This window comes from Periplaneta americana, chromosome 15, assembly GCF_040183065.1.
Source record: "Periplaneta americana isolate PAMFEO1 chromosome 15, P.americana_PAMFEO1_priV1, whole genome shotgun sequence".
NCBI classification, from domain to species: Eukaryota; Metazoa; Arthropoda; class Insecta; order Blattodea; family Blattidae; genus Periplaneta; species Periplaneta americana.
Genome location: NC_091131.1, coordinates 8,576,630 through 8,589,632, shown reverse-complemented (window position 1 = coordinate 8,589,632; position 13,003 = coordinate 8,576,630). Strand labels below are relative to the sequence as shown.

Here is a 13,003-nt window from a genome sequence, read left to right as displayed (position 1 = left end):
ATCCACTGCACTTCTCTTCCTAATGACTATATGATTTTAAGCTGCCCAATCACCTGTTAGATTTAGGAGAAAGTGCACATGATTACCTTCATCTATATAGGACTTTCATTTGAAAACTTCTCAGTCTAAATAACTATTTCAATTAACTTTAATTAAAAGAGAACACGTCAATTTAGATACTGTAATGAGGGGAAGTTTAAAATCAGCGTTAATTGCATTTATGTTTCGCCGCTCACCCCCACTACCTTAAAAAATTTGAGGTGGGAGCCTTTGATCATGACGATTAAATTTTAAAGATTATTCAATTGTTTATAGCTTTCATTAATTCGTTCTCACGTCTTTTGTTTTCTATCGTCGCCTGGCAATCTGTTTTACTTATTTATTTATTTATTTACTTATTTACTTACTCAGTTACTTACTTACTCACTTACTCACTTACTTAGTTACTTATTCATTCATTTATTTACTTATTTATTTATTTGTTTATTTGTTTGTTTATTTATTTGTTTGTTTATTTGTTTATTTATTTATTTGTTTATTCATTTATTTATTTATTCATTTATTTGTTTGTTTATTAATTAATTAATTAATTAATTAATTTTTTATTTATTTGTTTATTTGTTTATTTAGTTATTTGTTTACTTATTTATTTATTTGTTTATTCATTTACTTATTTATTTATTTGTTTATTCATTTATTTGTTTATTTATTTATTTGTTTACTTATTTATTTATTTGTTTGTTTATTTATTTATTTATATGTTTATTTATTTGTTTATTTATTTATTTGTTTATTCATTTATTTATTTGTTAATTTATGTATTTACTTATTTATTTGTTTATTTATTTGTTTATTCATTTATTTATTTACTTGTTTATTCATTTATTTAATTACCTATTTACTTATTCATTTATTTACTTATTTATTTATTTGTTTATTTATTTGTTTATTTATTTATTTGTTTATTTATTTATATGTTTATTCATTTATTTGTTTGTTTATTAATTAATTAATTTATTTATTTATTTACTTATTTATTTGTTTATTTATTTATGTATTTGTTTATTTATTTATTTATTTATTTGTTTACTTATTTATTCATTTATTTGTTCATTTATTTGCTTATTTATTTATTTGTTTATTCATTTATTTATTTGTTTATTTATTTATTTACTTATTTATTTATATACTTATTTGTTTGTTTATTTATTTATTTGTTTTTCGTTTATTTATTTATTTATTTGTTTATTCATTTATTTATTTATTTTTTGAAGTCTAGTTCGGAATATATTAGAGCAGATAACAAGTGATGAAGGTTTTCACCTTGCTGTGGCCGTATGCCAGGCTACAGTGATGAGCAAGTTGATGACATTGTCCACAGGAACGAAGTCTGCCACCAGGTTGCGGTAGCACAGAATAGTTCTCAGAATGCCTTTCCCTGCACTGGCTAGGAGGCCTGTAGGGCCGTTCAGATTGTCCACCCAGCCAGGGATAGGCTCCTGCCAAGCTGCAGTGACTGCAATCACACCCAGAAAATATAACACGAACTGAAATAATCAGTTCTATAGCACATTGTTGGTTTTCTTCAAATATTTATTTTGTGTTGAGAAATACATTTTTCTAATAATTTAAATTGTGGAGTAAGCAATAGTGGATCATTCAGAAATGCTTTGGATTAATTGTTCCATTATTCAAATATTGTATACTTTCTGTAACTAAGTTGATATTGTACCTGTTTTTAAAACGGGGGACAAGACTAACTGTAGTAACTTTCGAGGAATATCACTTTTGTTGACGTCGTACAAAATTGTGTCCAATATTCTTTTGAGAAAATTAACTCCATAATGTAGATGGAATTATTGGGGATCATCAGTGTGGTTTTAGGCGTAATAGATCAACTATTGACCAGATATTTTGTATTCGACAGATATTGGAGAACAAATGGGAGTATAAGGGTACAGTACATCAGTTATTCATAGATTTCAAAAAGGCATATGACTCTGTTAAGAGAGAAGCTTTATATAATATTCTTATTGAATTTGGTATTCCCAAGAAACTAGTTCGATTAATTAAAATGTGTCTCAGTGAAACGTACAGCAGAATCCGTATAGGCCAGTTTCTGTCAGATGCTTTTCAAACTCACTGCGAGCTAAAGCAAGAAGATGCACTATCAACTTTACTTTTTAACTTTGCTCTAGAATATGTCATTAGGAAAGTCCAGGATAACAGAGAGGGTTTGGAATTGAACGGGTTACATCAACTTCTTGTTTATGAGGATGATGTGACTATGGTAGGAGAAAATCCACGAACTATTAGGAAAAACACGGGAATTTTACTTGAAGCAAGTAAAGAGACAGGTTGGAAGTAAATCCCGAAAAGACAAAGTATATGGTTATGTCTCGTGACCAGAATATTGTACGAAATGGAAATACAAAAATTGGACATTTGTCCTTTGAAGAGGTGGAAAAATTCAAATATCTTGGAACAACAGTAACAAATATAAATGGCATTCGGGAGGAAATTAAACGCAGAATAAATATGGGAAATGTGTGTTATTATTCGGTTGATAAGATTTTATCATCCACTCTGCTCTCAAAAAAAAAAAAAAAAAATCTGAAAGTTAGAATTTATAAAACAATTGTATTACCGGTTCTTCTGTATGGTTGTGAAACTTAGAATCTCACTTTGAGAGAGGAACAGAGGTTAAGAGTATTTGAGAATAAGACGCTTAGGAAAATATTTGGGGCTAAGAGGTATAAAGTTACAGGAGAATGGAGAAAGTTATATAACGCAGAACTGCATGCATTTTATTCTTCACCTGACATAATTAGGAACTTAAAATCCAGACGTTTGAAATGGGCAGGGCATGTAGCACGTATGGGCGAATCCAGAAATGCATATAAAGTGTTAGTTGGGAGGCCGGAGGAAAAATACCTTTAGGGAGGCCGAGACGTAGATGGGAAGATAATATTAAAATGGATTTGAGGGAGGTGGGATATGATGATAGAGAATGGATTAATCTTGCTCAGGATAGGGACCAATGGCGGGCTTATGTGAGGGCGGCAATGAACCTCCGGGTTCCTTAAAAGCCAGTAAGTAACTTCCAGTTCTTATTACAGAAAGCTGTTGGTTTGAAGATTGGGACCACTCACCGATGGATGGCCTGACAATGGCGACGGGAAGACTTCCACTTTCCTGCACAAGGACGTGTTCTGCCAGCGCCTTTGTGAATGTGTATGTGTTGGGTCGACTGCCGATTATCCTGGAAGACAGGAAGGTAGGACTGATCAATAAATAGTTGCGCTGTAAGTTTGTGGAAGGCGGGGAGAGAACGTTTGAGTTGTAAGTGGTTTGGTTTACCGACCTACGGCACTTGAATCTACCGGTGCTAGTCTATTTTCGGCCGCCACTCCGCTTCTCGATTGTCCTTCACGTTGGATACGTCCAAGCGTATTGTGCGATTGTTGTGAGTCTAGTTTCGAGTGAGATACCGCATAGCATGACTCGGTATTTGATTCCAGAAGAAAGAGTGTTTGTGTGCAAAACAAATTATAAGTAGTCGCCCTCGGTAGCGCAGTTGGTATAGTGCTGGCCTTCTATGCTCGAGGTCGCGGGTTCGATCCCGGCCGAGGTCGATGGCATTTAAGTGTGTTTAAATGTGACAGGCTCATGTCAGTAGATTTACTGGCATGTAAAAGAACTCCTGCGGGACAAAAATTCCGGCACACCGGCGACGCTGATATAACCTCTGCAGTTGCGAGCGTCGTTAAATAAACCATAATTCAAATTGTAAGTATGAATCGACTCTCCGTGTCTGTGCGGAGTTTATTGCGAAATTTTCGAATATTCGACAACTGACGAGGCAGACAGTAGCTATTCCATATGAAATTGATTAGTAAAAAACCTCGCATTTTTTTAATACTCTAATTTTTTCCCAATTTATACAATATGCTGAGGACAGTGCATTTTCAAAAATATACTCTCGAAAGTCAAACGGTTTTCGTATTATTGAGCGACAAATTGAGCGTATTTTAGAAAAACAAGCCTCTTTAAGCGCTCAGAACTCTGCAGAACATTGCAGAGCTCATTTTGAAGCTGACATTTGGAGGATTATGTTAAGAAGTAATCCTTATTTTTATTGTATACAGAGAGACAGATAATCTGATTTTACTTACTTTTAGGCTTTTCGCCAATTTGTAAAAATGTAAAAAATATTGAGAAAAAACCTTGCATTATTAAGAGGGATTCGGCATTGTTTGCTTAGTGGCTCGGCAATAAGTTTCGAGGGTATTAAATAAATTATTTTCACACGCCTGGACTTGAACGGCGCAGTACCGCTCGCACTGGCCGAGAGATGAAGATAAGCGAGCGTTGGGCGTCATTTTACTCCTGTGTTTATGATAACTTGTGATAAAGCTAGCACAGCTATGCGCTACTAGACGAAACATCACGTGTTTGTCTCCTGGCCTTGCTTGTCTCGGCTAGCTCCCGCCTCACAGTCAGCTGGTTAGTTCACGCGCGTACTATTTATTTTCTTTATTTGATATTTTCAATACTTTATCAACATACCACCAGTAAAAAATGTGTTTATTTGTACTTTCAATGCGGAATCTAACTATATGTTTTAAAAATATTTTTACGTGGGCAAAGGCGTCTTAATGAAGAAAAATCTAAATTTCTCCATTTCCATAAAAAAAAGTAAGAAAAACTGTTTACACGTCAATGTAAACTTTAATTTCTCAGCATCAAAATGAACCACGATTTTGATCATTGGGTGAAAGGGTTTCGGAGCCACAACAGTTTAAAGTTGCTAATTTTATGAAAATACGATAAATTTAGATATTTTTATTTTAAACACTATGAAGTTCTGTTGCCTCAAACTTTACACAAAGCATTGTATCACAGTATGTCAACGGACAGAAAAAGTTTCATTGTATTTAAAAATTGCAAGGTCAATTTTCTCTATATTTCGGTCGATTTGAGATGGAATATCCCGTATGTTAGTAAATAAATTTGAGAACATGATGTCGGTATTAAACAAAAACGCCCTAGAAACACACCAGTTGTAATACTGCTTACATTATATGACATTTTCACTAATTTCGAACGTGATTTCTTTCTCTGGGATACTGTGAAGGAAGGAGTATATCAAGCTGATCCACATACACTGCAGGAACTGAAAGGTGACATTGAGTAGAAATTATAAGAATTTAAGTGGAAGACCTGAGGAGAGTGAACGAGAACATATTCACGTGACATTCCACTATGAGGCAAAAGAGGGTCGACATTTTCAGCATCTATTATAAGTTGAGACCCGTCGCTGTGGAGTAACGGTTAGCATGTCTGTCCGTGAAACTAGCGGGCCCAGATTCAAATCCTGGTTGGGACAAGTTACCTGGTTGTGGTTTTTTCCGTGGTTTTCCCCTCAAACCATTCATAGTAAATCGTCGTTCATTTTATGAAACCTCCTACGTGACGGTACAGAGTCTAATTCTATCAGGAGAGAGAAAAAAAGCGATTAAATATATATTAATAGGCCTAATGAGGAAGCATATTAGTAGGGCTAGGGTTTTGATGAAATTGCATCTTTTTTCTAGTAAGCCAGAAACATAGCTGCTTTAGTATTTATATGTTATTTGATAATAGTACATTATGCAATGAGCCTATAATGAAGGTAATTAAGAGGCGAGTATGGATATTTATGAAACGAGTGCAAGCTCGTTTCATAATTTTCATATGAGCTTCTTAATTGCCATTATAGGCGAGTTTCATACGACTTTTTATGCTCGACCATATTTCTAACTTGATATTATTAATTTTCTTTGTATCTGACCTTGACCAATGTCCCGTATGTTGTAAGATGTGCGCAGACGCGAAAGTATTGATTTTTTCCGAGGAACAGATGTCCACATTGACCTTTGCTAGGCCATAAGACCCTACAGAGATAACATTTAAATTAAATTAGACATTGAAAAACGAGATGACAAATTGCATTTATTTGAATATTATTTACAATTAACGCTAATTATTATAGTAACAGAACATAACCTTCTGCGACAGTATTGGATTTCCAGCCTCCGTGACTTTTCGCTAATTCTCTTTCGATTGCATATCCGAGAATAATCGATACTTGCGGTTTTATAACGGTAGAAAGCTGACCTGTCATTGGCTGAACAGTTGTAACCTGAGTCGTCAATGGCTGAAAGACCTGACCTTTAAGGAGTAGGTGTACTTTAATGACATGCATTAAAGGTCGGCTACCAGGTGTATAATTACTACATTTCGGCATGGTCGAGCATAAACTGTTTTAAGATATATTTGTTAGGGCATTTTTTTGCATTTTTTGCCTGTTTCAACTCATAGGAGCATCTTTTGTTTTATTTGAACATTTTTTAGGCATTTTCATTTATTGTTGGCCATAAATCCCCATTATTAATATAAAATAATGTTTATTTCCTTCGATATTTTGTCTACATATTTTGTCCATTAATACCCATTATTATTTTACTTGGTTATTTCACGACGCTGTATTAACTAGGAGGTTATTTAGCGTCGATGGAATTGGTGATAGCGATATGATATTTGGCGAGATGAGGCCGAGGATTCGCCATAGATTACCTGACATTTGTCTTACGGTTGGAAAAAACCTCGGAAAAAACCCAACCATATAACCAACCAAGCAGGAATCGAACCCGTGTCCGAGCGCAACTCCGTATCGGCAGGCAAGCGCCTTAACCAACCAAACTATGCTGATGGCTAATACCCATTATTTTTTATAATATTTTAATCGTTTTTCTGTGCAAATATTGCCATTTTAACGTAGTACACTCCAACCACCCCTTCAATATAGACTCCTCTATACCTGCTAGTTCCGTATAAGAGTGGCCTTGTGTTGGACTACATGGAAACCACATCAGGTAAAATAATTAATGAAAATGTACCACTTAGAAAAAATTATGTAAAATTAAATAAACTTAAATGTTGGTACTAGAATTTAATTTAATTACTAGTCTAAATATGAAGTAGTACAAAACCTATTTTCCTACTAAGCCAATTATGTAAGAACAATTTTTGGGCATTTTTTTTTAAGATTTTTAGGTCATAAATGCATTGTTTTAGGACATTTTTTCATTATTTATAAGTCATCAAAATCCTAGCCCTACATATTAGATCTGTGGCCGGGAGGAAAAAGGTCTTAAGTAAATTTTTTGTGAAAATGAGAATTTTATATACCGTATTCTGAAAGCGGAAACAATTCTCTACAATCTGGTAAAACGGTTAAAGTCAAATAAGATTCCTGACTGGATTTATAGAGCGTTACCTAATGTCTAAGTACTTTTTGAATGGAATAAAGGACTTAAGAATATTTATTTTAATACTTTATTCCTTTTTATATTATAAAAATCTCATTTTCACAAAAAAATTGACTTAAGACCTTTTTCCTCCCGGCCACAGAGATAATTCTATAGAAAATGATGGTGAATACAATGAAGTCATCGAGGATCAGTGTAGGCCTGTTGATATTTAATTGATTTTTTCTTCCTCCTGAAAAATTGTGCTCTGTACTATCACATAGGATGTTTCATAAAATCAACGACGAAATGCTGGGTAACTTTCGGCCCTGAACCAGGGACTCATTTCGCTGGCATTATCACCTTCATGCCACTTAGACGCTATATAACTATAGCAGTTGATAAAGCGTCGTAAAATAACCAACAAAAAATTATAAGGTGTGTGTGTTATAGTTTAACAGCGGTGTTACGGTACCAATTTTGGCGGCCAAAGGCGCAGTCCTCGCCGAATATCCGCGCGGAGGAACATCGGTAAACCAAACCGATAACAACCCCATATTAACCATCAGTCACGTTCACCTGAATCAGGCCATCATTGTGACTGGTGACCAGCATATTTTGTTGTTTAATAAACGATTCTGTCATACTTTCTCCAGAGAAAGAACTCCGATACCTATTGGCGGCTATTAGCTTTTTCAAACAAATTATGAGAAATTTTGGCCATGTCGGCTGTAAAGCCAGCTTACTTGGGTGTGATTGTGTCCAGCAAATCCTCTTCCATCCAGTCCACGCACTGGATTATCTTCTCAGGATCCGCCGGTGGAGGGTACACCACTTCTTGTACTTCTTGCCTGTTGCAGTTGCAATATGCCGTCGACACATGCACCAAGGCCTGCAAGAATCCAGTATCTATAGGATATATAATTTTTATTTTATTTTATTTTAAATCCACCACCAACAGAAGCAGGCTTCCAATTACAGGTGGCTTACACAGATGTATACACAAAATCTATACTAATAATAAATCTGTAACCGACATTTTTCTGGTAATTTTCGATTTTCCAAAAATAATTGCTCCACATTAACCACCCTGAAACCGAAAATCGCATTTTTGAAATTTTTGTTTGCATGTCTGTCTGTATGTTTGTTACCTTTTCACGCGATAATGGCTGAACGGATTTCGATGAAAATTGGAATATAAATTAAGTTCGTTGTAACTTAGATTTTAGGCTATATGGCATTCAAAATACTTTATTTAAAAGGGGGGTTATAAGGGGGCCTGAATTAAATAAATCGAAATATCTCGCTTATTATTGATTTTTGTGAAAAATGTTACATAACAAAAGTTTCTTTAAAAATGATTTTCGATAAGTTTTATTATTTACAAAATTTTGATAGGACTGATATTTAATGAGATAAATGAGTTTTAAAATTAAAATAACGCCATCTAAGACGGTGCAATGAAATAACAAATGACTTCGTCTATAAGGGGCCTTGGACAACAACAATCGAAAAAGGGGCCTTGGACAGCAACAATCGAAAGTTATTAAACTTAGTATACTAATAATAAATATATAACCGAAAATTTTCTGGTAATTTTCGCTTTTCCAAAAATAATTGGTGTTAACATGTATAATTATTCATCCTGAGACCGAAAATTGCTTTTTTTTTATTTTTGTTTGTACGTCTGTCTGGATGTTTGTTACCTTTTCACGCGATAATGGCTGAACGGATTTCGATGAAAATTGAAATATAAATTAAGTTCGTTGTAATTTAGATTTTAGGCTATATGACATTCAAAATACTTCATTTAACGGGGCCTGAATTAAATCGAAATATCTCGATTATTGGTTTTTTATGAAAAATGTTACATAAGAAAAGTTTCTTTAAAAATTATTTCCGATAAGTTTTATTCTATGCAAAATTTGGTAGGTCTGATAGACTTTTAAAATAACAATACAATACGTTTTTTTCACCGCCGCCTCAGATTGTAGCGTTGTTGTTCCTGCAGTAATTCCCATGTGCAAAATATAAAATTTTTGAGTAGGAACAAAAAACACATTTATTCATTCCATGGCAATGGTACATAGGAGATCCTGAATTCTTACATTTTCGAAAGAAAGAAATATAATTACATATCACTGTTTATGCTATATCACTATTTAAGTTATTTGAAGGGTTCAGAACCATAGTGGGCCAAGCGCCGTTTACTGAAGACGTAGAAAACAAGGGTTAAAATTAAGTTATTACCATAATTCAATGGAACCATATAGCAAGTAATATAAAGTTTACACATTAAAACTAAATGATATGTCAATCTTCATTAAACTATAGTTGCGTGTAATAACAATTAAGAAACATGTTAAAGTTATTGTAATTGCACCAAATGAGTGCTCTCTGGACCAAAATTATCACATTTTAATTATTTAAATTACGATTTAAATTAAGTAACATATTAAACGATTTATTCTATCAAACACGAATGTTCCCTGGATCAAACGTCCTATTTTAATTATGTAATTACTTTATATTTATTTCTAACAGGTGCAGCGGAGCGCACGGGTACGGCTAGTACATAATAAGAGAGAAAAAAACAATAAAACAAACAACACAAACGAAAGAAAGAAAATACGTAATGGTAATAGATGCTAGAATATAATATTACAGTTAATATAGTGCCAAATGTCAATATAATGATGCAAAATTATTTAAAAACTTGAGTAAAAACATAATAATACACTTTTTCATAATTTAAATATCTAAGGAAATACAATGCTTTTTAATATTGCATGAAATTTTTCAATTGTTAAACTGAAATCCAATTGAGAATCACAGTTTAAAGACAGAGAGTTGTAAGTATTACACATAACAAACAATGGAGAGTTCTTGAAGAAAACAGTTCTAGGAATAGGAATAATAAAAGGTTGCCTATGACGTAATTCTGTTCCTTTTACATTGAACTGAAGGAATTTAAGAAAATCACAGTTATTCAATATACCATTAACAGTCTTATAGAGTAAAATTTGGCTATTTATTAATCGTCGAGATTTTAAAGTTTTATAATTAAATTCAAAAAGTAACTGATTATATGAAATTTGCTTGTCATAAGACGATACGTGATGTTTTTTAAAATATAAATAACGTAAAAATCTTTTCTGTATCCTTTCAATTTGCATCTGATGGGACTGGAACTGAGGTGACCATATTACAGACGCATACTCTAGCTTACTTCTAACCATAGCTTTATAGAGAGTATCAATAGTATTTATATTTTTTAATTCTTTTGTATTTCTGATTATAAATCCTAATTTTCTATATGCATCAATTACTACGTGATTTAAGTGCATTTTAAAACATAAGTTGTGTGTAAAATAAATACCCAAATCCTTAAATGATTCTACTCTAGGTAACTTCACACCATTAATTTCATACGAATTTTGAGGAACTGTCTTATTTTTAGAATATGTCATAAAGCAACATTTATTAAGATTTAACAGAAGAAAATTATCGATACTCCATCTATATAGTCTGTCCAAATCATGCTGTAGATCAAAAACGTCTTGTTGTTTGTCAATGACTTTATACAATTTAACATCATCAGCATATAATAAACATTTAGTGTGCAAAATCTGTTTAGGTAAGTCATTGATATAAAGTAAAAAGAACAAGGGACCAAGATTAGATCCTTGGGGTACACCTGAAGTTACTGTGAATGGTTTTGATTTTACTTGATTGAATGAAACATACTGCTGCCTGTTTGTAAGATATGACGTTATTAACTGTAAATATGAGTAAGATAATCCAATAATAATTTGAACTGGTAATGGGAATTACGGGAAAACGGCTGAACGGATTTTAATAAATGATCCCTCATTTTGGAGCTTGGAACTCAAAGTTTTTCAGAAAAATAATAGTTTTCAGTGAAATATCAATTTTTCAACATAATTTTCCTATTTTCCAAAATTCATCTGTCGTCAGTTAATTGCATTTCAGAATAAAACAAAACACACACTACAGTAAACAATATTACACGAAGGCCATTATCTGCAAGAATGCTGATATAATTATTTAGAGATAAAATTAAATTGGTTATTAAAAACTTAACTCACTAAAAATAATTTACAGGTTCGATTCTGTGGTGTGTAATTTTCTGGGTACAGCTGTGAATTGGATATTAAAAACTACAAAACGTGAGGTGGTTTAATAACATTATTACCATTAGAAATGAAATATTATTGTAGTTAATGCCATGATGTGACTATTTTTCATTAATTATACATATTAATGCTATAATGATGATATGAAAGTGAAACGTTTTGGGGTTATGTAAGTAGATGTAGAGAATAACTTGAATTATATTTTGATTTCTATATTTTACTGAGTGGCGGCTATATAGTATATATAGTGTATGTTACTGTAAGCTATAAAACTTACGTAAGATAATAATATTATTAAAAATCAAATATTTTTATAGTTATTAATCAAGTGGGGTTGGGTCTTTTTCATATATTTAATGGTGGTGTGATGTAGATATTTATATGCGTGGTTCTCTTCAGTATTGGCTCGAGGGAATCTTTCATTATTATGGAAACAAATAACTTTCCGAATGTCTGGTATTCTTCATTGAAAATAAATCTGAAAAATGTTTATTTGAACGTCTAATGAACTTAGTTTGCTGCACAAGCCACTAGTCTAATTTTAATGCTTAAGCTCGTTTCCATCACGTTTGAGATGGACAGGGGATTTAGCACGCATGGTCGAATCCAGAAATGCATATAGAGTGTTAGTTGGGAGGCCGGAGGAAAAAAGACCTTTGGGGAGACCGAGACGTAGATGAGAGGATAATATTAAAATGGGTTTGAGGGATGTGGTATATGATGATTAGAGACTGGATTAATCTTGCTTAGGATAGGGACCGATGGCGGGCTTATGTGAGGGCGGTTCCTTAAAAGTCATATGTAAGAAGCAGGCTTATTTCCATCGTAAATAAATATTATTCCTAGTCCTCGTATTCAATGCAATGAGAAGGTTAAAGTAGCTATACCATGTGTTTTTCAGAGTACAGGACATAGGAATTTAACATAACAGTAAGAAACCCAGGCATAAAAACAATGAAGAAATAACTTAATCGATAAGCCATGTTTAGAAAGGCAGGCTTTGACAATCTGTAAAACAAGAGAATATCAGACATTGACTTAGCAACTATAAATGATGTTCTCTTGTTTTACAAATCGTCAAAACCCAAGGCTTCTAATGTCAATGTCCTGTGTCCAATTGCCCTTTATTAGTGAACTTCTGTGTAGTGTCGTGCAACAAACGTAAAGCGAAGTAATTTACTACGCTTCTAAATAAAAAGATAGACTACAATTTTTCGTTTTACAGAAAAGATGTTTTATGATACCAGAAAAGTAAGGTATAGAACTTTATGAATAATGTTTACGATTTAGAAAAATGCAATTAATATCGCAAAAATTCACATAGAATTAGCTGCTCGCTAGTTCGCATATTATAAAGGGTTCTGGTATGGTAACAGTGACTTAAATATTTATTTATTTATTTGCTTATTTATTTATTTACTTATTTAGTTATTTATTTATTTACGTATTTATTTACTTACTTCTTTATTTACTTATTTATTTGTTTATTTTCTTATTTATTTATTTACTTATTTAGTTATTTACTTATTTACTTATTTATTTATTTATGTATTT

The 13,003-nt window shown here is 32.6% G+C and overlaps 1 protein-coding gene across 1 annotated transcript in view; it reads right to left on the bottom strand.

The window, feature by feature from the left end:
• The window catches only part of LOC138714611 (putative fatty acyl-CoA reductase CG5065), a 147,851-nt gene that overhangs the window by 13,539 nt on the left and 121,309 nt on the right, over positions 1–13,003 (bottom strand). The window contains exons 4-6 of the mRNA XM_069846635.1: positions 8,039–8,184; positions 3,153–3,262; positions 1,324–1,516 (exon numbers count right to left, since the gene is read on the bottom strand). Coding sequence (XP_069702736.1) covers positions 1,324–1,516; positions 3,153–3,262; positions 8,039–8,184 — 449 coding nt within the window. The remainder of the gene's footprint in view (positions 1–1,323; positions 1,517–3,152; positions 3,263–8,038; positions 8,185–13,003) is intronic.